This window comes from Pseudorasbora parva, chromosome 1 (assembly GCF_024679245.1).
Source record: "Pseudorasbora parva isolate DD20220531a chromosome 1, ASM2467924v1, whole genome shotgun sequence".
NCBI classification, from domain to species: Eukaryota; Metazoa; Chordata; class Actinopteri; order Cypriniformes; family Gobionidae; genus Pseudorasbora; species Pseudorasbora parva.
In genome coordinates this window covers 33,319,490-33,345,828 of record NC_090172.1, presented here as the reverse complement: position 1 = coordinate 33,345,828, position 26,339 = coordinate 33,319,490, and the positions used below count along the sequence as shown (strand labels likewise).

Below are 26,339 nucleotides of genomic sequence, written 5' to 3'. Positions count from 1 at the left end.
TTTTTTTTCAAATAAATGCAGCCTTGGTGAGCTACAATTATGCATGTTTTTTCTCTCTCTAAAACTAAAAAAAGGTTACAAAAAATATTATTACTGTTGGCTTTATTAGGCCTCACATATACTGACTCTCCCATGCACTCTGAATATTATAAATGTAAATGTAAATGTTTTGTTTCTTGCAAGCAATTGATTAATTAGTAATTCTAACACAATTATTTTGTTGTGGATGGAGCTCAGAATGAGATGTGGGATTTAAATGTTTTATATCGATGTTCTCTGAGTCAGCACAAAGGAAATGGACGTTGTTAGATTCTATTGAAATCGTGCCAGATTTTGAGGAAAGTCACAACTCCTTAGAGGAACTCTGTAATTCATTTACATTCAAGAGGCCAAATTAAAAGTTTCTTTTGAAATTATCTCAGAAACCTTCAATTTAATTAGAATGGAAATAAATGGCATTTCACCCAGTCACAAAGATGAGATCAACCATCACCAATGCAGAGCCAGTAATAGGAACACATTATAACAGATGATCCATCCTCATTTTTCATAAATTCTCGCGTTTTGTAATTTTTGGCTTTACCAGCTTGAATGTAAAAGTAACAGTCTATCAGGAGGATCATTGTCAGATTTTACCAATATATCTGGGACTGAGCCTGTTTGCTTTCTGTCCGAGCAATAAAATCCATTATGCCTCAGCCTTGATTGTGATCATAGCTGATGGTTTGATTGGGGAGGGACACACTGGGCAGTGCTGGATTCTACTATGTTCTTTTCAATTTAGAATTACCCCAATGCCTTTCAGTTTGCTCGTTTTCTGCATTTTCAATATTGATTTTTCCTCACAGAAAGCAATTGGGTGCTTCTTTTTTTTATATTGCTCAGCACTCCTAGCTCTAATCGTGAACTCTAATCATATGCTTCACAAGAGTGAGTGGCTGAAGAAGCAAAAATGACAGAAATTATTAGCTTTGTTTAACCTCAAAGGAGTCTTTCATGGATGAAAACGGCTTTTGTTATCGGCACCTGGAACAGAACTGTATTTAATGAGAGCTTAGTTCTATGTTCGTGAAAAGTTCTCAAAAAGCAAGTGCAATATTCGTTTGTCTTAAAAGGAGGTGCTCAATGTTACTGTGAATGTGATCTGTTCTCTCCTAGCTCAGTGGGACTAGCCAAAGCAGCTCTGGAAGCCATCAATGGATTCAACCTGTTTGGAAATCAGGTACTGCTATAATCTTTTGACTGCTTAATGAGAGTTCACACAAAAAAAATCATAATTTTCTCCCCCTAATGTCATTTGAAACCTGCATAATTGTCTTTCTTCTGTGGAACACAGCAGGAGGTATTTTGCATAATGTTTAAAATGGATCATTTTCAACTAAATTGTTTGGTGACTAGTATCTGTCAAACTACAGAAACGATAATAGAGTCTACAGGATGACAATTAATTTTTGTTGTTCATGAATTGCCTCTATAACCACGGAAGGGTGAATCATTTTTGAGGAACTGTTTAATGTCTATAAAAGCATTTTAGTGGTTAAAAACAGCTGAAGTACACAATGTAACAGCTCTCTTTATCTTTGCAATAGTAAACGTATCTGGTCCTGCATAGGGATCTAATTCCTTGCATAAATGTGTCCAAGGCATGGGGAGAATCGAAACGAAGTGATCAAGATTATTGGGTTAGATTGGATTTGAGCTATCTGTTTTGTCAGATTTCCAACTTTAATGGATGTTGAAAACTCCTTCCTTCTATCTGATTTTGGTGCTCTTTTCTTTTTGGAGTGGTCATTAGTGGGATTAATTTGTTTTGGTGTTGAGGGAAAATCAAGACGGCAGTGGACCACATCCATTGTATTTGATAATGGACCGGAAAAGTGATAACATCCTCAAAGCGCATCCATTTTGGAAAAAGAACCCCTCCCCATCACCCCTATTCACACACAGATGAAGGCCCTTTGGATTGGATTATCAGTTAGTTCTGTCTTAGATTGTGTTTACACTGTGTCTTCTCACAGATCTTTTGACCCTCTTTGATCTTTTGACAATTTTTTTTTTGGCCTGGCAAACTTCATTCACTTTAGACACGATATCTGTTTACATTAATTCCCGTCCAAAATGATTGTCTGTGATTGCTTTACTATGCACACAGTATACCCTCTGGCTTTGAATGGCTGTACTATTAATACAACTATTAACTATTTATAAAATTCATGTCGGATGGCCATTTGCCAGCTAGATAACAGCTGTCATGAATGTTTTGTAGTGCAAAATCTGACTGAAAGTAACGTTTATTTTAATTTGTTATTTTATCTACAACCTTAATCTAGATATAGATTTCTCAAGTAAAATAAAGTAGAACTGTAAGATAACTTTTTTTGATGATTTCAAATGAGTTAACGAGAATTGTGGTGGCTTGGAATTAAAATGTCAATCGGATATGTGTTTAAACGTAGGTTAGATGTCCAGATATCAGATATGTAAAAACCATGTAAAAACACATTTGGAAGTGGCTCAGATTGAAAAAATAAACTGAATTCCACAAATTCACAAATTCCAATCTTTGTCAGATGTGTGTAAACGCAGCCTCTGTGAAATATAGTGGGTATAGAAAAGAATCCCTTTAAACATCACATTTTGTTAATTTTGCATCTTGAAATAAAGACAGACACAGTTTTTGTTTTGTTTTATTCAGCTGTATTTAATCAGTGCCACTTATAAAAACATCCAAGTGAAAGATATAACACCATGAACCATGTCAAAAAAACAAAAACACTCACAGAGTTGGAAAAAAGATCACCCCCTTGTTTCAGTTTTGTGTTAAACAACCTTTTGCTTTAATTACAGCCTTTAGTCTGTTGGGATACATCTCTACAAACTTTGCATATCTAGATGTTGCAATATTTGACCACTCTTCTTTGCAGAGCTGCACAAGTTCAGTTAAATTTGATGGTGGCTGTTTGTGGACTGCTGTCTTCAAGTCATTCCAAAGACTTTCAATTTTCAAGTTTGGGCTCTGACTAGGCCATGCAAGGACATTCCCCTTTTTCTCCTTAAACCACTGTGTGGTCAGTTTTCTGTGTGCTTTGGGTCATTGTCATGTTGGAAGGTAAATATTATTCCCATTGACAGCTTTTTGGTGGAGGAAAACAGATTTTCCTCAAGAATTTGACAATCTTTCCCCATCCATTGTCCTTCTATCCTAAAAAGTGCTCCAGTCTCTGCTGCAGAGAAACAACCCCATAACATGATATTACCACCTCCATGCTTTACTATAATAATAGACTTCCCTGTGCTTCTAGGCACTGATAAATCCTTTGAATCTTGTGCCTGTCCACAACTTTATCCCAGATAACTTTTAACAATTTCACACCCATAGTTGATTGTTTTCTTCAGATGCACTACCAAGGACTGAAATGCTTCAGGAAAAGCTTGTTTCATGCTGAGCTAATCAAAATGACCACAGTTGAAAGTCAATTGGCTTTGTGTGCTATTGAGAAGGTGATTAACTACACCTGATTGGGTCATTTTTAGGAGGGGGGTGATTCTTTTTCCAACTCAGTAGCCACGTTTACATGCACACTTTTTTGTCATTCCGATTAAAATAATTCCGATTGAAAGATTTAGTGGCCTGTTAACATGAGACGTTATCTAAACCGATCTGGGGTTTACATGTGCTGACTTTTAATCACAATCATCACAGAGCAGTTTGTCTGCCGCATCTGAAATGTCGACGCTGTCCTTTTCAGCAGCTGGAATGTGTTCATGGATGCCATAGCAACTCTCAACGGCCACCAGGACTTATACGGTTTTATAAAAGCTATGTATTTATTGTAAAGTGTAATCATCCCAGAAAAAATCTTTTCTTCTGTCAGGCGCAGTTGAAGTAAAAAGTGCCTGGGACAAACACTGTCAAGATGAGAGGATGTAGCCGGGCTATGTCTGTGTCATTATGGCAACATCATCTTCATAACTTCTAACGAAATAAAAAGTTAACCCCTCAAAAAAATTACCTCAACATTATAGCCTGCATGTGAGCGCGGTGCGCGGTCAGTGGTGAAGGCATGTGCTGTGTATCACGTCATATAAGGACCTACACTGAAAAGTAATCGGGTCAGGTCGTTTACATGGTTACATTTTTAGTTTGATCGGTTCTTGAAAAGGTTTATCCCACCCCTCTCAAACCGATTACAATTTCATTAGGTTTGGGCATTTTTATTCTGACTGAGGTGTTTATATGGAGCATTTTCATTCGGATTGGACCTTTAGATTACTATGCTCCATGTAAACGCACCTATTGATTCAGAATTTTTGTAATTTTTCACTTGGATGTTATAAGTTGTAAATACAGTTTTTGTCCGTTTTCATTTCAGGCTGCAAAGCAACCAAATGTGATTATTTAAAAGGGGGCGTGATTCTTTTCTATACCTATATAGAACTTTACTATATGTTTGAACACTATAGTTTTGTTGTGTTTTGACCTTTTGCCAAGTTTGCCTCTTTCTGCTTAATGTGACTCTCTGTGTTCTGTCATTAGCAGGAAACATGGTGTGGTGTATGAAATGACTTTATGGAAGTGGCTGCTGTAGACAGTGTTGTTTTGAATTAATGGAGGACTCAAATGGCTGGCTTTGCCATGTGTCTCTCAGTTGGATGGAAGGCGTGCTGTGTCATCACATGGGTTATGTTATTAATGATGGCTCTCACGCTCCATTTCCTCAACTAACTCTCAGCGTGGATGGCAGAGCTGCCGCTTTCATGTGTTCCTTTGGAACAGGAGCTGTCAGAGCAGAATAAAAGCAGGTAGATCTTTAACACCATATGTTGAGCTACATATTGCTCAGTTTTCAAATTTTAATTAAAGCACCGTCATTTTAAAGCCACTGTACAAATTCTCTCAGTTACGTTTAGGGATGTGCTGGATGGTCAACCTGTCAACTACCAACTCATTAAAAACCATTGAGTGATGGGAAAAAAGAGTTTTGATCTATGATCAAAGTATGATAGTTTGTGCAATAAAATGCTACAGATATCTGTAGCTATATATAGACTTACAGCCACACTTAGATTTTCATTGTTTGGTGCTAAATGTTCATGGTTAGCAAAAGTCAGCTCTTATCTCACTCAGTAGAGGATGGCATGTTCTGCTGGAGTCTACATATCACTTGTATGCCTCCCATTCTCACACTCTTCACAGTCATTTACAATACAATTCCTCTCAGCATGTAAATTGTTGGTTCGGAAGCTCGCATAAGCATTTCTGTGAGCTTCTCTAAATGAGCTAAATGTACCACAAAATGTTGTATAATCGGTCTAGGCACGCAGAAGAAGCAAAATTGAAAAAGTGCTCTCAGATTAAATGGAGTGGTGTGAGAATAATGCAGAGAAAACTGAAGCAATAGTTTGTTCTGATTGGATGGCCCTTCACTGAGGTTACTTGTAAAATATGCTAAAATCTTAGCTAAACACAAGTCCGTTACAAAACAAAGGTGTATATATATATATATATATATATATATATATATATATATATATATATATATATATATATATATATATATATATATCAACTATATATTCAAGATTTACAGCTATATATTCGAGAAAAACATTTATATATTCAAGGTTTACATTTGATATATTCATATATATATATATATGTAGATAGATAGATAGATAGATAGATAGATAGATAGATAGATAGATAGATAGATAGATAGATAGATAGATAGATAGATAGATAGATAGATAGATAGATAGATAGATAGATAGATAGATAGATAGATACATTTGAGTTATAACTATATATTCAGGATTTACAACAGTTTTTTTCTATCCTGGTAAGACTTTTAGTGGGACTGAATGCACACTGACTCATGGGGACTTGTCACTGTGGGGACCTAAATTGAGATTCCCATGTGGAAACAAGCTTTTAAATCATACAGAATTTGCTTTTTTGAAAATGTAAAAATGCAGAAAAATGTGTGCGATGGGTAGGTAGGGTAGTTTGTACAGTATAAAAACCATTACTTCTATGGAGAGTCCCCATAAAGATAGCGAACCAGACTTGTGTGTATTTTTGTATTATTAAAATTGTGTGGCACTCTCTCTCTAGGCTGGTGTAGAGTATGCCTTCGAGCTGAGTTTAGATTGTGAATCTCATTTGGGGATAGTGAGGGTTGGTGGTTTCAAGGTTTTTCAGGCACTGATGTGAAACTGTTGCTCTGACACACCTCAAGCCCAAAGTAATCTGAAATCTGATGAAATCTGATCTGCGAACTCTGCATATGAGCAGCATGGTTGTGTGGTTTTGTGGAAAGGAGGGATGGTTTGATTTTAGGACACCCTTTGCAGGACTAAATGACCTATATGAAGATTTTAAGCAACTCTAATATTTGAGTCATTATTGTTTGTAGACCTAAAATCACCTGTAACAGACACTGTTGAATTCCACCCATCAAGAGAAGGTAACGAGATGGCTGTTATGATGTTTGTTTACCTCTGCCCTGCAGGGATGCTCCTGGTCAGTCATTTTTGTGGATCTGGATGCTCATAACAGGAACAGACAGACTCTGTGCTCTCTCTTGCCGAGGGAGTCTCGTTCCCATGTGAGTTATTTTGCCTACTGTGCATATACAAACTGCTGATCCATTATTGAAGGGGTCGTATCATACTTTTTTAAAGCATTTTCTTTTTCTTTTCTGAGGTCTTACTGTACTATTGGTGTAGGTTTCTTAAAATTCTTTCATTTAGAATTTTAGAGTTAGAGTTAGGGTTTTTCATAACCATTCTACACCTTAGAATAGTATTACTGAAGCCATTACTTTGGCTAAGATCTATTTTTAGGGGTACTTGAAAGATACTAGAGAAAACCACTTAATGATTTAAACCTGAAAATGTTTTTTTTTTTTTGTGTGTGTTTTTTTTTATCTCTCTTAAAATTACATATGACGCATTCCACTATAGTGACAACGCTAAAAAATTATCAAATTAGATGTGTCTGGTATTTTTTTTTATTTGGCTCTTAGTAAGCCTCCAATTAGCAAACTAACAATTTAGCATAATATATTAGTGCACTAAATGGTTTAGAAAGGCTCTTTGCCTTGCTAAAATGTGCTACAGTATTGATCAGACATTAAGGAAGAGGGATATTGTTATGCAGGTGGAAATGATGTGGGGAGTATGGTGATCTTCTGAAGCTGGGAGGGTTGAAGGAGTGGGTGTTTTTATGGAGTGAGTTGTGTGTTAAAGTGCTAATTCACCCAAAAATGAAAATGACACCCTGTTTCCACACCTTTACTCACCCTCAAGCCATCCTAGATTTATATGATTTTCTTTTTTCACTAGGGATGCACCGAATCCAGATTTTTGAGGTTCGGCCGAATACCGAATCCACTGGTTAATATTCTGCCGAATCTGAAACCGAATACCGAATCCAACTCCCATCCTCAGTCCATTATCACAGTAAACACATTAATGACATAATCAACGTCCACAGCAGTGTATTTTTAATTTAATTTTAAAAGGATGACACTGCCGTATTGCTGTCTGTAGTCATTTATATCATCTCGGCGGATGAAAATACATTCAAACACATTCATATAAAGTATTTGTAATCAAAACTTAGTATAGTAATAATTATTATTGTCATCATCATCATCTTGGATACGTGTTTTAATTTTTGCATAAGCACTCAATACAGCCACTGTCGTGCAAACACTGATGTCTTACACAGATTAAATAAATTTACATTGACATAACATAAACTTACACAAATCCTTGGTTCACCCGTGCTCATATATTATCTGCATCAGTTTTCCGAGAGAAACAGCAGCCGTCCCACTCCGAGAGAAACAGTTCGGTTCAAGACGACGCTATCATGCATGCAGTATCTCAGCTCACCGGTTCTCACTGCAAAACATGTCTCAGTTCAGTGAACAGTTGGAGTTACAACATATACTTCAAAATATTAGTTTATTTCTAGTCTGAGAGACTATCACTCATGTCAGAAAGTGAGTAACTATAGTAACTTGTGAGATCAGTGCTGATTTGAGACGCGAGCCGTTTAGAACGATTCAGTCCGATTTGGTGAACTGGTTCGACCGGATCACTAAAAAGATCCGGTTGAAAAGAACGATTCGTTCCCGAACCGGACATCCAGCGGCTATTGTTTAGGGTTCTTGCCACTACGAGACAAATCGGCATTACAAATTGAACATATATCTCGACTTGAATTGCCTTCTTGTGACTGAAAGTACTGCCAAACGACACATTTTCTGTTCACAAGTTCCATTTTCACTTTCTCACAGCCTACTGCATTCGAACGGTCCACCTAGTAAACACGTTGCCATAATCAACCGCGGCATCATGTTCGACCAGTATCGCGTAGTGCAAGCGGGTTCGGTTCAGTGGGAAAAAAATCTAAGGTTCGGCAGAAACCGAACCCAGTCAAAAAGCCCAATATTCGGCCGAATCCGAACCCGAATCCTGGATTCGGTGCATCCCTATTTTTCACACAAATACAATCAGATATATATTAAAGAATGTCCTGGCTCTTCCAAGCTGGAAGTGAATAAAGGATGATATGTTTTAAGGCCAAAATGTGCATCCATTATGGAAGTAAAACTGTGCCACTGGATTTTGAATTCTAATTTTTAGCACTGAATTTTGTTACATCGAATTTTTAACACTGAATTTTATTTTGCATCTAAATCATACTTTGAATTTTAAAAGCCATCGAATTTCTAGCTCTGTTTTTTTTTTTGCCTATGACATTTTTTCAATGTTTTAAAAAAAATCAGTGTAAAAAGAAATTCAACGTCTCAAAAAATTCAGTGTAAAAAGAAATTCAACGTCTCAAAAAATTCAGTGTAAAAAAATTCAACGTCTCAAAAGATTCAGTGTAAAAAAAAAAATGTCTCAAAAGATTCAGTGTAAAATAATTCAACGTCTCAAAAAATTCAGTGTAAAAATATTCAGAGTCAACATCCGGGTAACCAAGGAGAAGCAATCGATCCCTGTATCAAATCATCCAACATCCAGCCAATCATTTACGCTCCATTGGTCATGAGTAAACTCACTGAAGCGCCATCGTGTGTGTTCTGAGCCATGCTGCTGAGCTCTGGAGCTCACCTGAAGTGAACTTCCCCGTCAGTGCCGTTTCTAGGCATAGGCAAACTAGGCGGTCGCCTAGGGCGCCAACAGCTGGGGGGCGTCAATGAGTCCCCGCCCCAACAAGATTTTTTAGTTGTTTCATATATATTTTATTATTAATATTTCGTACTTTTGCTATTTCAAGGCATTATGATTAGTTGCGATTATTGGAGTGAAGTCGCTATGGTGATAGTGGAGCTGCTGTAATGAAATGAGATCATGTAGAGGGCGGCAGGGAACGTCGTCATTCGTGGCGTTGTAACGCTTGTGTCCGAGTGAAAAATGCGGATAGCTCACTTAATGTAACTGGAGAGTGGATGCAAACACGGAGGCGATTAACATCAAACAGATCGCACTTTATTCCCCGCTGAACTCTCATCACAAACTCCCTTTCCGTCCACAGCATTACTTAATAAAACAAAATAACTGTTAGCAACAGAAAACAGAAAATAATCCCCACACATGGGAGCTCAAGACTCAGTGCGCACATACACAAAATGCAGACTTCGTTTGCAGGGAGCGCGCGCAACTCTTAAAGGGGTCACACTATATTACTACTCGTTACAGCGTGCTTTAGTTTCATCATCATGAAAAGGTCAAAGCCATCAGGGGCTTAGTATCGTAAAAAGAAAGCGAAATATACAGGTATAGCCTACTTATTGGTTACTTGTTCTCTACTAAGCTAGTCCCTCTATCATAACGTTGAGCAAAACATTACACTGAATATTAGTACTGGACGGACCACACGCCATGCTCATTTCAGGTGCAGAACATTATAGCAGTTAATTTGAATATTTTTTTTTTACATCAGAGATAGCTGTTTAGTGTAAATTGATCAAGTAGGCTAATACTGTCATAACCATGGGCGTCACTAGGCCCTTTTTTATGAACTTATGCATCAGCCCCCCCTAAAAAAATGGGGGGGGTTGGGCGCACAACATATGAATCTCGCCTGGGGTGCCAGAAAGGCTAGAAACGGCCCTGTTCCCCGCCTTCCTGTTTAAGCGTCACATGACCAATGGAGCGTAAATGATTGGCTGGATGTTGGATGATTTGATACAGGGATCGATTGCTTCTCCTTGGTTACCCGGATGTTGACTCTGAATATTTTTACACTGAATTTTTTGAGACGTTGAATTATTTTACACTGAATCTTTTGAGACATTGAATTGCTTTTTACACTGAATTTTTTTAAAACATTGAAAAAATGTCATAGGCAAAAAAAACAGTGCTAGAAATTCGATGGCTTTTAAAATTCAAAGTCTGATTTAGATGCAAAATAAAATTCAGTGTTAAAAAAATTCGATGTAAAAAAATTCAGTGCTAAAATTTAGAATTCAAAATCCAGTGGCACAGTTTTACTTCCATAATCCATCCATCATAAAAGATATCTTCACAGCTCCGGGGGGTTAATAAAGGCCTTCTGAAGCGAAGCGATGCATTTGTGTAAGAAAAATATACATATTTGTAAAACTAAAATAACTAGCTACCGACAGACGGCCATGCGCATTCATTTATGGTGAAAGAGTATAACCTTTGACCTGACACATGGCTTATTGACAAACATGGAAGCGCAGAGGATAGAGCAGAACAAAATACCAGTCATGAATTAGAAGTCAAAAAACAAGAATTTTTCAAGAGAAATGTCAGAGGATTTCGATATAAGAGAAGAGGAGCTTGAGTTTGTTGCCCAGCCTTATTTGTTTGAACTGTGAGAGGCGTCAAAGTTTATCCTCTATTCACTGCCATTTTGAAGCTTGGAAGAGCCAGGAAATTGTTTAATATATCTCCGATTGTATTCGTCTGAAATAAGAAAGTCATATACACCTAGGATGTCTTGAGGCTTAGTGAATCATCAGGTCATTTTCATTTGAGTGAACTATCCCTTTAATGCATTTGCTTTTCTGACTTAAAGCTGCAGTCCATAACGTTTGGCGCTCTAGTTATTAAACAGAACTGCATGCGTCTTGTGGAAGAACATTGCATCTGGAGCTACTTCTCTCTGTTTGTGTCTATGGTGAGTCACACAGGGGCTGTGCTCCTCCACAGCGGTTCCTACCAGTCTGGCCTGAAATAGTCCCAATATAAATACTTATTATAAGTGTACCATAATGATTCGGGGTAAGACAAAAACACAGTTCGGTAAATGGATTCATGTTATACATTCTCATTAAATCATTTTTGTAAATCTTGAACACAAAAAAAGTTACAGACAGCAGCTTTAAGAAATCCCTAAGTTATAATAATCCTAAATTATTATAACTTAGTTTAATAAATGTTTCTTTTATATTGAAACTACCACATATACTGTATTTCAAATTGTCAATAAAAATGTAATTTCTTGTGATATGATCCCTAACTCTACACTGTAAAAAAAGATTTAGAAAAAAAGGTTGCCTTAAAATGTTGAGTTCATTAAAATAAAAAAATTGAGTTAATACAATTAACTTTTTTTGAGATTTTACAACCTTTATTAAAATATTATTAAAAGATTTTGTAAGTATATTGGGCAATTGTTTGTTTTATTTTTGATGACACAGTGAAGCATGCCAAATAGTGCTATTTTCATGATTTATCTATTTTTTTATGTGGTTCAGATACAATTTATTTTACAATTTATCAGTTTCTATTTATTAAACAAGCTTCCTTCATTGTATCAACTCAAATTTTTAATTTCAATAAACTCTTCAATAAATTTTAAGGCAACCAGGTTACTTACTTTTTTAAGTTAAACCAACACATTTTTTTACAGTGTAGGGAAAGCTGTATCCATCAACTCAAAGATTGTCCTTCCAGTCCTTTGTTATGCCCATTAACATTGCATAGTTCACATTCTTTTCGAGAATAAAGTGATTTCTGCCAAAGAACAGGTGAATTAGCCTAATTAAGACTAATTAAGGCAGTGCATTATGCTGAAATGTTCTTCCCTTGTAAATTGAGTGCAGATGTTTGATTCTGTGGCTTAAAGTGTATGGGCTTATGTATCACATGTATTAAAGCCTCTTCATGAGTCTGAGTAATGTGTTATTAAAACTGCAGAGGCTAATGTAGAAAAATAGCCCATTCTCAGGAAGAGAGTGGTCACTTAACCCTGGGTTCCCTCGATATTTCCTGATGGAAGGCAAATTCAATAGAGGAGCAGTGAGTCGCTCAATGTCTGTTTCTAATGCAAGTGCCCTTGTCATCTAGAATACCGATTCGGCCCTCCTGCCCTGCATCAGCTACCCAGCATTCGCCGTGGATGATGATGCTCTATATTCTCAGACTCTGGACAAGATAGTCCGCAAACTGAAGGGCAAGTATGGCTTCAAGCGCTTCTTACGGGACGGCTACAGAACGGCCAATGAAGACAAGAACCGCAGGCATTACAAACCTGCTGAGATGAAGGTGAGTTGTGGTTAGCATATCAGCTGAATTAAAAAAGAAATGGAAGAAAAGGGAAAATGAAAAAAGACTGTTCCCCCATACTTGGAATGAGTAATGACTAGCCTCAGGTTTAGCCCTTTTATTTGAGATTTTGCTATAAAGGTTAGCAGCAGATCTAATAAATGGCACTCAGGCATTTTTACACGGATCTTTTAATCTGGTGCAGATTTGTTTATTTATCCATCTCTCAGGAGAATGCGAGGGCTGTGGGTAAATCCCATTTGATTGGGTTGAACCGTGAGGATATTAACTCCAGAATTAGCCTAGGAACACGCTGCGCCTGAATCTGAAATCTGAAAGGTGGAGATTTAACCCGCAGCAATCATCACATCAACTGCCAGAGCTGACCTTCCATAAGTAGAAGGAAATAAGAAGTAAAAGAACAAAAGGACTCTGAGTCAGGCAGTACAGTACATTTACCTGATTACTTCATCCACCCCATCAAGAATTTACCATGGTAATCTCACTATCTCACTCATAGGCTGTGACACTTATGGCAGCACCAAGCCATTCCTTTATGTACACCATCATTCAAAAGTATAGGGTCAGTAAGTCATTTGTTTATTTTGAATTAAATTAATACTTTTATTAGTATTTTACATAAATGCTGTTCATTTGATCTTCTTTTCGTGAAGGTTTTCATAAAGATATTAGGCAGCATTCAACATTGATAATAACAAGAAATGTTTCTTGAGCATCAAATAGGAATATTAGAATGATTTCTGAAACATCATGTGACACTGTCATTTATTCCTGTAATGCAATGCTGGATTTGTTTGCATCATTACTACAGTCATCATTTTAAAATGCCAATTCCAGAAAAGTTGAGTCATTTTGTAAAGTGAAAAATAAAAGAAAACATCAAGAATATGGGATGTGTTAAATCTCTCGAAACTTTATTTAAATGTACAAAGAAAAAAAGATATAATGTTTTCAATTGCCAAATTAATTGTATTTTGTAAATATAAACTCATTTTGATTTGGATGGCTGCAACACACTCCTAAACAGCTGGACAAATCAAAAGTAAAAGATTACAGAATATCCAAGTTAAACTGTTTTGAAACAGTCCATAATTAGCAGGTGAATTGGTGGTAATTGTTAAGGGTACTTGTCTTTCATGGGAGAATTGTCAAACAATTCACAAATCACATTTCTCAATGCAAGGTTACAAAGTATTTAGGTCTTTCGCCATCTACCATACATAATATTTTTGAAAGATTCAGGGTATCCAGAAAAATCTCAGTACATGCAGGGCAATGCAGGAAACCCCTGTTGAATGTGGGACCTTCGGGCACTGAGACCGCTATCACTTAACAGTCTGCCGCTACATCAAGAAATGCCACCTCAATCTCATCTCAGATGGCACAAAAGTGCAAATATGTTCTGTGGTTGAGTCCATGTTTCAGCATGTTTTTGAGAAAAGTGGACATTGAGTCATCAGTCTCAAAGAGGAAAGGGACCATCCAGAATTTCATCAGCATATTGTGTGGTATGGTATTGTGGTGCATCAGTGCAAAAATTCCACTTCAATTCCCAAATGATTAAAAAGTATCATTAAAAGGAACTGTGATGTGACACAGTTTTAAACATGCCTCTGCCAAAACTTTTGGAGTGTGTAGCAGCCATTAAAATAAAAATGTATATTTACAAAATATACTTAACCCAGAGGAGTCTGAGCTGTTTTGGGGCCCGTTAGAAGTTTTGACATGCTTTGACATTTTTGTGCTTTTTTCACTTGCTTATAAACACATTATTGGCAAATGTGTAATTACACTGAATTCAGCACAAACTGTGCTACCATAATATGGGAGCAATATGTATGTACATGCTTGTATTTTTGACAGAATAATGTTTATGCATGGGTTTAAAAAAAAAATATATTTTTAAATGAAGGCCTCAAAACGCACAATAGATATTCGGCCACAAGTCTTTAGACTAATGGATGTGGTTGCTTTGAGTTTTTGCTCCAAACTGATGTGAGGATCATTGAGCCTGCTAATTCACATAAAATAATACACTGATTTAAATAAGACACCTTTTCTTTACAAAGGCGGTATGCAAAGGGATGTGAACGATAATGAATATTACTGGTATCACACCCGAGAGAACAAAAAAACCTGCATAATGAGCATAATATTGGCCAGTAAAAGCAAAAATCATTTCTTTGTACTTATGAATGTTAAATAAAGGTTAAAGAGAATGTACAAATCACAGTCTTGATTTTATTGCATTTCACAAAATGTCCCAACTTTTTTGGAAATGGGGTTTTAAAAACAGATTTTTTAAATTGCAATATTTCTTAATATTGCACTTTTTACTAATACATTAAATAAAGCTTGGTGAGCATAAGACATTTTCTTTAAAAAAATATTCGGCCCAAAACTTTTGGTGGTGTACTTTTGAGTAAAACACTTGAGGAAATAGAATATTTGTGATGGTTTATGATTAATCATTATCATGGTATTACCATCTGTTCACTTTTGAAAAGCTGATAAACTGCTTAAATAAGATGGTTTGCTGGTCTTAGTTGATGTCTCAGCAGGCTTACATCAGAGAAGTGCACAAAATCCCTCTAAAAACAGCCAGAACTGATATAGGCTGGTTTGGTAGCCTGGGAAAACCCAAACAACTTCCGGCAAATTTAGATTCGCTCTACAAGTAGTCTGGCAAAGACCCCATTAAAACCCATTTCCAATCCATCGAAATCACGGCACCAATCAGAAACGTTGTGGTGGGCTTTACACGATGACGACAGCGCAACGGCAGTTAATTTGAAAGGTGAAGCAGGATGTAGCTGTGGAATATCACTCGTTTGAATCAGCTATTGCATCTGTTTTAAGCAATTTAAACTTTTCTTAATTTAAAAAATATATATATTAAAAACAGAGCAAAGTACAATACTCGGCTACCAGATGTGGATTACACCGGCTACTTTGATGAGGAGGATGGGGAGTGTGATCATGTGCTAACACCACACAGCAGCTCTTTATCTGGCCTTTCTGTGCTTATTTCCTCACACTAGATCTGGTAATCATGTAATAATTGTAAATAAATAACTAGTGTAACTATGCTCAAGTCTGAAAATGTTCTAACACATCTGATATGACTGAATTTGAATAAAGTTTGTGAGACACAATTTTCCAAAGACTCCTCAATATTATTTTATTTTCAAAATATTGCAAATCGCGTTCTAATCGCAATACAAATGCCTTACAATGGGGGCAAATGCAATCAGAGCTTGATGTTTTCTGTTCGACCGTCAATCCGAGATGTTTCAATTGGTCTGAAATACTATTAGGTTTTCCACATTTTGCAAAAATGTTGATGGAGTTGCGGTGGACCCCAGCTATTATCATATTTCCTTTACAAAAGTCGTCAGAAGCCATTGCAACATCTTCCTCAAAATCACAAACAGAATTGCTGTCTCAGATGTTTCTCCATCGCTCTGCATACGTCATCGTCCGTTGGTGACGCCCCTTTGGAAAAGATGTGTCTATGAAGCTTTGCCAGACCATAACTCAGTTACTCCTGAGAATGCTCTAGTTTTAAAGCTGCAGTCCATAACTTTTGGCGCTCTAGTGGTTATTAAACAGAACTGCATGCGTCTTGCTGAAGAACATTGCAGCCGGAGCTACTTCTCTCTGTTTGTGTCTATGGTGAGTCACACAGGGGCTGTGCTCCTCCACAGCGGTTCCTACCAGACTGGCCTAAAATAGTCCCAATATAAATACTTATTATAAGTGTACCATAATGATTCAGGGTAAGACAAAAACACGGTTTGGAAAATGGATTCATGTTGTACATTCTCATTATATATTTTTTGTAAATTTTGAACACAAAAAAAAATGGACAGCAGCTTTAACCAGGCTACTGGTTTGGGTGTTTTAAAAAACAAAAAAAACTGTACTGGTATCCCATGTTCCCTGCACAGTAGTTTTGTTAGTCTGATATTCCTTTCCTTGAAAACAATGAAACACCATTTTATGATTTTATTATTTTTAAGGTACATAAAATCATTGTACTATGATTTATGTTCTTGATATCTTTGTTATCAGCCTGTCATGCTCAGTCAAATACAAACTCTTCTGCCTGGGTGGAGTTTCCATTCTGTTGAACCCATAACTAAGTTATGATGGCAGAGGATTTCAAGCCTGAATGTCTCATAGTGACTGAATTTCCTCTGGTGAATGATATAGTCTCTCTAAGTAATTGTGGTAAGTGAAGCCAGATACCCCTGAGACTCCTTCTATTTACTGTGAGTAGACTGCAAAATCTGCTTTTTCCCACTCAAGAGACTTTTATTTAATATGTCTGTCTCTTAGAGCCCCCCCCCCCTAACATCTCTCTCTCTCTCTCTCTCTCTCTCTCTCTCTCTCTCTCTCTCTCTCTCTCTCTCTCTCTCTCTCTCTCTCTCTCTCTCTCTCTCTCTCTCTCTCTCTCTCTCTCTCTCACTCGAAATTGATATTGATATTGAGAAAAAGAAACAAAAAGTAGATTTTTAGTCTTCTGCCAGGTATTAATGTAAGCCTACTGGTGCAACTAGTGTTAAGAAACCATTTATAGTCTTAAAAATGGTCCTTTGAATTAAATGATTTTTAAATGTTAGTTAGAGAGTAGATTAATTTTATTTCCTCTCAGTTTTAGAAGTTGGCTTCACAAGTAACCCCATTTTTGTCCTGAAACTGCTTATACGCGGTATGCCAATGATGCGAGACCAGTCCAATTAACGGGCCTTTATTTCATTACATCCTAATCTCTCGCTCTTATCTCCTAATACCACGGCGATTGTCTTGCGAGATTGCTAGCGGAGATAGAAAAGTCTTAATTACATTTGGGAAAGGTTGAGAGACATTTTGTTCCCTGTCAGCCATCAAAGTGTGCTTTAGATTTTGTACCTCTTAAGCAGCTCACAAGATTTTTTTCTAAAGACAGATCATTTGAATAGAGGTTGTCATATAATTGGCAGTGATGAAAAGAGGATCACGGAATTGTATTACGAATGTTTCATGTCATGAATAGCGAGAATATTGAGAATGCATGAGCTTATAAGCTTCATAAGTTTTAATTGCAGCCTGGAAAGTGGGTTTGCTAAATGCGGTATGATTGCACATGAGAATGCTCCATGGGCACAAATATACCCACACAGAATTGTTTGTTAATCCCTATTTATTTGGTTGGATATTGAGACAAATGTTTTTGATGGATTACTCCGTTAGTGAACTCAATCTGCCCACATATGTGCACATGTAGGCCTAATTTCAAATTCCTGTTTGAGAGGAAAGGCTTTCTCTTTTTTTATTATTTTTTTTACAGAGCATCTGTAGGCACTTAAATGTTGACTTATACTTCTAAATGAATGTGATAAAACAAGCTGCAGTCACATAATTTGAATTAATTATTGCTTTTTCACACTCACAAATCGTCTCTACATCTGAGTTGATTTTAATTTCAAACCCAAGTGATTCGGGGCTTTGCTCTTGGGAAAGAGAGACAGAGCACTATGGCTTTTTAATGGAGTTTCTGCTTGACTGCTATACTTTACTTCAACATAATTGTTTTCTGTTTTCCTGAACTGTCGTAACTGGAAAACAGAGGTTGTCTGGCATTTCCTCTCAACGATTTGAAGGGCTTCTATATTATGTATGTGCATTTTGCTGCAGGTAACATATAACATTTTTTTTGTTTTGTTACACTTTTACTCATTTTTAAACAGACAGATTGAGAATTCACAAACAGGTTTACATTGTTCAGTAAACAATAACAGGTTTGAACAGTAATCATGTTCTTGAATAATTAGATGATTTTAGTAGTGACTTAATTATTATTGCTCTATTGTGTTTTTCAGCTCTTTGATGGGATTGAGTGCGAGTTTCCCATTTTTTTCATCTATATGATTATTGATGGTAAGATTAATGGATAATACATTGTAGGCTCTATGATGATATGATATAATGTGATATGATATGATATGTTATTTGTGATATATGATATATGATATGAATATAATATAATATTCCTGTCAAATTGATTAATTGCATTTAAAAAAAAAAATTAATATATGCATGTGTGTATTTAAATGTACATAATAATGATACACAGTACACGCATATTATTTAAACATGAGCTTTTATTTTGAATGTGATTAATCGGTTTGACAGCACTTAGGCCGTGTGTCCACCAAAGCGTTTTTTCACACTGCTGGCTGGCGTTTTCAATTGTTTTCAATGAGAGCGCCGCGTTTTTAGAACGCCCAGGAGCACACCGAGGCGCTGAGCGAATATTTCATGCTCACGCGCTGATAGCTCAGCGTTTTTTACCGGTCGCAGAGAGTTGAAGAATGTTTAACTTTAAGTAAAACACAGCGCTCATCACTGTCACTTTTCACTAGGGCTGTTTATCTTTGGGTAGGCAGCGAATCGATTCGATTCACGATTCATAGGTTTCGATTAGATTCAAAAACGTTTTTTATGTCAATTCAGAACTATTCGATTAGAGACGATTCACATCAAAATTCGATACGATTCGATTCGATTATACATTTTCTTATATGCATTCATGGGATTATTAAAATGCTTCCCCTAATCCTTCCCCTAGGTCAGAGAGTGGACAAAAAACCCAGTAACACTTTAAAATAAGGTTTATTAGTTAGCATGAACTAATAATGAACTGCTCTTATAAAGCATTTATTTATCTTTGTTAATATTAATTTTACCATTTGCGAATGCATTATTAAAATCTGGGTAACATTAGTTAATGCCTAACATGAACAAACCATGAACAGCTGGGTTTTTATGTTAAAAAGATGAACTAATGCTGAACAGAGGTGTTGTTCATGTTAACTAATGCATTAACTAATGAAACAATGTAAAATGTAAACCAAAAAAAAAAAAACCTAACAATGAGCAGTACATTTGTTACTGTGTTTGTTCATCTTTGTTAATAAAAATCCAGCATTTCATGGTTTGTTAACAAGATTTTAATAAAGTAAACGTTGAAATTAACATTAACAAAGAAAAAAAAAAAAAGCTTCATAAGTGCATGTTCATTATGAGTGTGTTAACTAATTAACCTTTCTTTAAAGTGTTACCAAAAAAAAAAACTTTTGTCCACTGTTAATGTTAGTTCATATTACTAACATTACTTTATTGTTTTATTATTATTACACTTTACTTTAATAAAGAAATTTAAATAAGCCAAATTTTAAAAAGACTTTAAAAGTATTGTTAGTTAATGCTAACTATTGTGTATTAAAGGGTCAATGGCTACACAACCCTATTAAAGTGTTCCTGGCATTAAACATGCAATGCTTCCATAGAGAGGAAATATCAGGCACATTCCCAGCTAATCCTAAACTAACTTTTCTTTACGTAATATAAACGAAAAGCCTTCTTTGTTCTCTATATACAGAGCATTTTCATTTTATGTTGATAATTGTGAAGTAAACGCGCCGGTCTCTATACTGTTGTATAGTATCGGACGCAACTTTAATGCACCTCTGATTAGATAAACCGCACGCTCTTATTTCAGTGTTGGTAATGTTGTAGTTACTTTAGCAGTTTGCTTCGTATATTCAGTTAAACGCTATTAAGTTAGATTTCATGTATCATTCACCAGAACTGTGCGGATGCATTTTAGACACTTACAAATGTGTTTGATCCGTCTATGCAATAAATGTAACGTTACATCATTGAATAAGCGGGGTTTTACTTCAATAGCTCAGGTATGACCCATTTCCTTAAAACAATATTTTATTTTATGTAAATGAGCAACGGGCAGAGCGCGAGCACAATCCAGTGAGGTGGTAAAGAGTGCGTGCATGTCTGTGAAGAAGATCAACTGTGAAGGATGACGGAGCTGTCGCTGCACAACGTCTCTTAATTTGCATGCAGTAGATATAATCAAAGGTTTATTTTAAGCACTTCATCATTATTGAATCACGATTCATCCAATTCTTAGCATTTTACATCGAGTATCGGCCAAAATTAACGATTTACGAATACATGTTTCAAGATCGATGCATATGCATCGTCAGGATTTGTAATCGATGCATCGGGAAAACGAGTGAATCGTTACACCCCTACTTTTCACCCAGCCGTCCAATCACAGTGGAGGAGGCGGGACAAACACAACACAGACCAACCGCCACATTCTGCGTGTCGTCATCAGATGACAACAAGCAATAACAGAACAAAATGATTTAAAACAAATGCCAGAGCAAATACTTTAGATTGTATCTGCAATTTTATATAGAATCAATATAGGAACAAACTACCAGTGAAATTAGAAAGACCTCCGCGGAATTTCCGTATCATAACAACAAGCAAATCTCAACTGAGGAGATAAAACACTGCCTGCCAAAACGCTCTCAGCTGAGCGCTGGCTAAAAACGCTTTGGTGGACACACGGCCTTAATATATTGTGTATATAATGTGCTTTAAAGAAGGAGAAAAAAATCCTGTTCAATTTACAGTAAAATGGCAGCTGGTTTGTCAGATATTGCATATTGGTGCCTGCAAATTTTGCAATTTAAATCCATATATTTCATTAATTGATGTAACAATATACCAGTCTACTTTAAGTACCAAAATATGCTTTTGCAGTGATAATCACCATAATAATACAGATGGTACCACAGAAAGCCACAGGAATAATTACAGTTTATTGTAAGTGGCCTGTCCATAAAACATGGCCATTACTCATTACTCGCATATAAGTGACGTATAGGGTCATTCACACAGACAAAACATCATCAGGGTAACACACAAGACACAAAAAAGGCAATAAACTTTAATTAAGGGGAAAGTCTAAGATAATTAATGTACATTATTGAAAACAGAAATAAGAAGCAAACCTATTTATATTAAATGATGAGGATGTCCTTTTACTGTTTTCCACCATAAATATGTTGTTTTTTTTGTCTTGCAAAATGTATAAATAGGACAGTATTTTACATTACAATTATGTATAATGCTACGTTAAACTATTTTTAAATTAAACAATTAACAGGTCTTTACTGTAGCATTTTTACAATCTTTTTTTTTTGTGTGCAAAAATGTTTTAAATCCTGAGCTTGCTGAAATAATAGCCACCTGTATAAATGTCCTCTCTCTGAGCAGTATTACCTGGAGGATGGGGATGAAGTGTAATATTTTGTAATATCCCTTTTGTTGACCTTTTGTTCAGGTGTGTTTAGGGGAAATTCTGCTCAAGTCAAAGAGTACCAGGAACTGCTAGATGCTGTCATCTTCCAGTCCTTTGACGGTAACTTCTGGACATACACACACACATTCATGCGCACATCTTTTCGGACAAACTGCCAAAGCTTGTCACTTTGTGATGGACTCTGCTTGCCTGCCTCTGTCCTCCAGCCGCTGCCAATGACTGTTATTTTCCCATTACTCTTTATTAGAGTGGTCCTTTCGTATTCATCCCTCCCTCACTGTGTGATTTCCTCAGACACGTCTCAGTCAAGTGCACAACAGAGGAGATGCTCATTATTTAAACAGACCAGAACAACGTAGATTCCCCACAGGCAGACAAAAAAACAACTCTCATGCTATCTGACAGTTCTTCAGACCACCGCTTTTCAGAAGGATAACCACAATAAGCAACTTAATAACTATCTCAGCACTTTTCATTTGCCTCACCAAAAGATGAGCGTTTGTCTTAGTCGACTGAATTATGCTTGACAGAGAGAGGGTGAATTTACGGCTAGTGCTGACAGCCTTTTTGCTGCTTTTTTTTCGGCGAGGATTTATCTCTTCATCATTTTACATATTTAAAAAGTAAATACCAGTAGTCATAGGCAATATCTAAAAAACAGCACTGGCATCCAAATATGAATGTACATTTTACTAAAATTTCTAAGCAAAAGGACACAAGCAAGTTGTACTGAATATCAAGTGTTTTACATTCTATGCAAATTGGTCAGTTAAATTGGTCAGTTCTTCTCTGGCAAACAAATAGTTACTATAGTTACATGTTACTATACACCACCGTTCAAATGTTTCTGGGTTTTCCATGTTAATATATTTTAAAAAGTAACTTATTCCTGTGATGCAAAGCTATATTTAGCAGCATTATTCCAGTCTTAAGTGTGATCCTTCAGAAATCATTCTAATATGCTGATTTGAACATGGAAAAAAAAAGAAACATTTATTATTATCAATGTTAATAACAACTGTACTGCTTAATATCTTTATAGAAACGTTGATCATTTTTTTCTTGAATATAAATTTTAAAGAACAGCATTTATGTTATTAAAAATGTCCTTACTGCCACTTTTGATCAATTTAATCAATTGAATGCATCATTACTGAATAAATATCATTTTGTGTGTGTATATATATTAGGGATGCAACAATACAGTTTGTCCAAAGGTTTTCGGTTCAGTTCATTTTTTTGCTATTCTGTTCTTAAGCGACAGGAACGGAAAGAGGTTAAGGAGAATTTTTTTTTCTTTTTTCTTAAACGACTTGAAAAACCTTACTTAAACTTAAAACTTTACTTTAAAAAAACCTTGTACACATTCCAAGTGTATTGTATAATATAAAAAAATAAAATAATCTAAAATAAATTTACAGTGGCAGCTCAGAGCTGTACAGTAGCATTTAAGTATGAAACTGAATGAATAAATGTAAAATTAAAACTACATAGTCTTCAATCTACAATATACATTGATTGAAAGCTACTGTATTATTACTTTATTCAAGGGCAGTGGGCGATGTTTTTTTTTTCTTTGTCTATTTTAATACCTCTCTTATACCTCTATCATTTTAGAGGTGAACTGTCCCTTTAAGGATAAGCCTTCACAATCACTAGTCTGCACTGCAAAGACCTGCTCGCATCTCGTACAGACATGCAATTTTACTTTCACTTTAGACATAACCCACTGTGTTTCTATATGTTTGTTGCGCAGTATGACTACTTAGTCCAGTAATCACGTGTCTGATAGGCACGCGCGCTCACCGCATGTAAAACGCGAATAAAATAATAATCGGGCAAGGCTTTAAAACGCGGCTAAACACCCCTAACTTTAGTGCAAATGATTGAATATTTGCTCACAGGTACACTCGAACAGAGTCGAATAAATATATATATTTCAAACAACGAGAAATAAAAATAATTAATTAAATGCAAATAAATAAATTAATAAATTAATTTAAAAATGTTTTTTTAATTAAATGCACCCCCCCCAAAAAAATAAAAAAACGCAATTCAAAAGCGTGTATTGAACCGTAAATGTCGTACCGAACAGTTCAATATTATATTGATTATTGTGGCATCCCTTAATAATATAATATTAATATAATTTTAATATTAATATAATATTATTACTAATATAATATTAAACCATTCGGTACGTCATTTACGGTTCAATACGTGCGTGTGAATTGCATTTTTCCGTTTTTTTTTTTTTACAAAAACTACAACTTTATTCAACATTGTCTTCTCTTCAGTGTTACTCAAATAAAGATCCAAACGTTCATGAATCAGTCAATTGATCAATGATTCGGATCGCCAATGTCACATAATTTCAGCAGTTTGGATCACGTGTCATTGATCGATTCACTGATTCATGGCCTTGGCCATTTCTTTTTTTTAGATTATGTCTCTCACAGTGGACATGCACCTACGATGACAATTTCAGACCACTCCATGATTTCTAAGTGGGAGAACTTGCAAAAAGCAGGGTCTTCAAATACTTATTTTCTTCACTGTGTATATATATGTAATATACTCTTTGATTTTTTTTGTCTGTTTTGGTTCTCTACAGGGCATGCCGTTATTCCCAAGTATTACTATGTGCCAGCAGACTTTGTAGAGGCTGAACAGAAGAAACATGGCAGCCAGAAGCGCTTCCCCAGCAACTCTGGGCGTGATGGGATGCTGTTCCTCTGGGGACAGGCCCTCTATAACATCGCTAAGCTGCTGGGTGAGTTTCTGATCCATCTTGAGCCCAGGGGTCAAAACTGCTTCACACAATACAGACATACACTAAAAGAGTTTACATATATATTATTTTATTTATTCATGCACAGTGACTTCATGCCATTTGCTCATATTCCTCAAAAGGAAAGTGAGCCGAAACCACTAGGATCCCTGTGAGAGCAGTTGACAAAATGGTTTATAAACAAAATAATGAGACCCTATTAATAGTGGTCAACAGTGTTTTTTTTTTATGTTTTCAAGTCTTCTGAAGCCATTTTTGTGAGGAACAGACAGAAAGACAGAAAATGGAAGTTCAATATTCTTCTCCTCCACCATAGAACTTGACTGATCGTGCTACATCAAGTTTCTGCAAAGAAGTCTAATAACTATCCTTATTAACTATTAACATAATTTTCCCCACATAATATTGTGTTTTCAGCAATGTTATTACCATGCTGCACACCCAGAGTGATTCATATTGTAGGCAATGATTCATGTGTATGCGCTGCAGTAAAATCAAGACCTGCAGAAATATAAGTAATCTATGCAAATCTATTTTTCAAATCGAAAACCTTGTCTGGGATTAAAATGTAGAGATTTGTTTTAAAGCTCATGTGAACTGAAAAACAGTTCTGTGTTTGTTTTATGTTCAGTTGATGGTTTGATCAGCCCAAAGGACATCGACCCCATCCATCGCTATGTGCCACGAGAGGATCAGAGGAACGTCAGCATGCGATACTCCAATCAGGTGAGCTGCATCCCGTCTCTCTTCAGCCAACTATGCGAATACTAAAATGTATCCTGTAAACACACATGTGAACACACATAAGGCTCTGGGAGAGATATTTCATCTCTCCCAGAGCCTTATGCATAATTTGTTCCAGGCATTTTTTCACATCTTCGTATCAGTCCCCTACAGCTGACTTGTTTTGCAGATCCATTCCTAGCAGATCTGTTTGTGCTGAGATGGATCATACTGTTCTTGATAAGGGAAACCTACGGACACCTGCTGTTTCATAGCTATAACAGTACTCCCTCATCTGTCCCTACAAACAGTCTGCAGTAGCTTTTTTTTTTTTTTAAACAGCATCTGCTCATTCCAGTTTTGCTTAGGGTTTGTATTGTGTCAGAGCCCTGGCAAAAAGTGGAACGGGTTGAAAAATGCACATGCAAATAAAAAATGTAGCCTATCTAGTAGAAAGCTCAAAGCAATATCTTTATTAAAGGTAAGTTAGGTAAGAATTGGTTAAAACATTTTTTTTCCAAATTTGTTTAAACTTTCTTTATATATCAATACATAATTAAAATGTAAGTGCTCTGAAAAAGAAAGTATAAAAATTGAGTGTCTGTAGACCTCTCACGACACTTTCCAAGACCTTTCCAAACCCACGCCCCCAAAACACATGGACACGCTTCTCTGACCGCTCAGCTGGAAGATGCTTTATTTACCTGAGACGAGCGGAGAAGTGGAGTGCATGTAGTGACATGTTAGAATCACATGTAATAAAACATCTACCTTTATTAGTATGAATATAAACAAATAGGATGTCTTTAAGTACTCACTATCAAGCTAGAATACCGATACTGGTAAAGTTTAAAATATATTTTTGTTTGATTCGGTAACAAGCTATATTTATAAGGCAAAGCTAAAAATGGGTAGCATTGATACATGTTTTTCCAATAACATCAGTTATACTGTGATGAAGATGAATTTCATCTTCTGAATTTCATCCGATGTAAGATTCATATACAGTGTTTTGCATGTAACGTTAAGAGTTTCCATTATGAAAGCATTGTTCACTAGTAGTAGCTAAAGCTAACTTAGTTC

At 36.1% G+C, this 26,339-nt stretch overlaps 1 protein-coding gene across 3 annotated transcripts in view; it reads left to right on the top strand.

Moving 5' to 3' along the window:
• phkb (phosphorylase kinase, beta) overlaps positions 1-26,339 on the top strand; it is a 102,813-nt gene that overhangs the window by 34,636 nt on the left and 41,838 nt on the right. For all 3 annotated transcript variants that reach the window (XM_067438031.1, XM_067438040.1, XM_067438050.1), the window contains 7 exons: positions 1,159-1,222; positions 6,513-6,608; positions 12,343-12,540; positions 18,426-18,483; positions 21,764-21,841; positions 24,357-24,515; positions 25,165-25,259. In XM_067438031.1, coding sequence (XP_067294132.1) covers positions 1,159-1,222; positions 6,513-6,608; positions 12,343-12,540; positions 18,426-18,483; positions 21,764-21,841; positions 24,357-24,515; positions 25,165-25,259 — 748 coding nt within the window. The remainder of the gene's footprint in view (positions 1-1,158; positions 1,223-6,512; positions 6,609-12,342; positions 12,541-18,425; positions 18,484-21,763; positions 21,842-24,356; positions 24,516-25,164; positions 25,260-26,339) is intronic.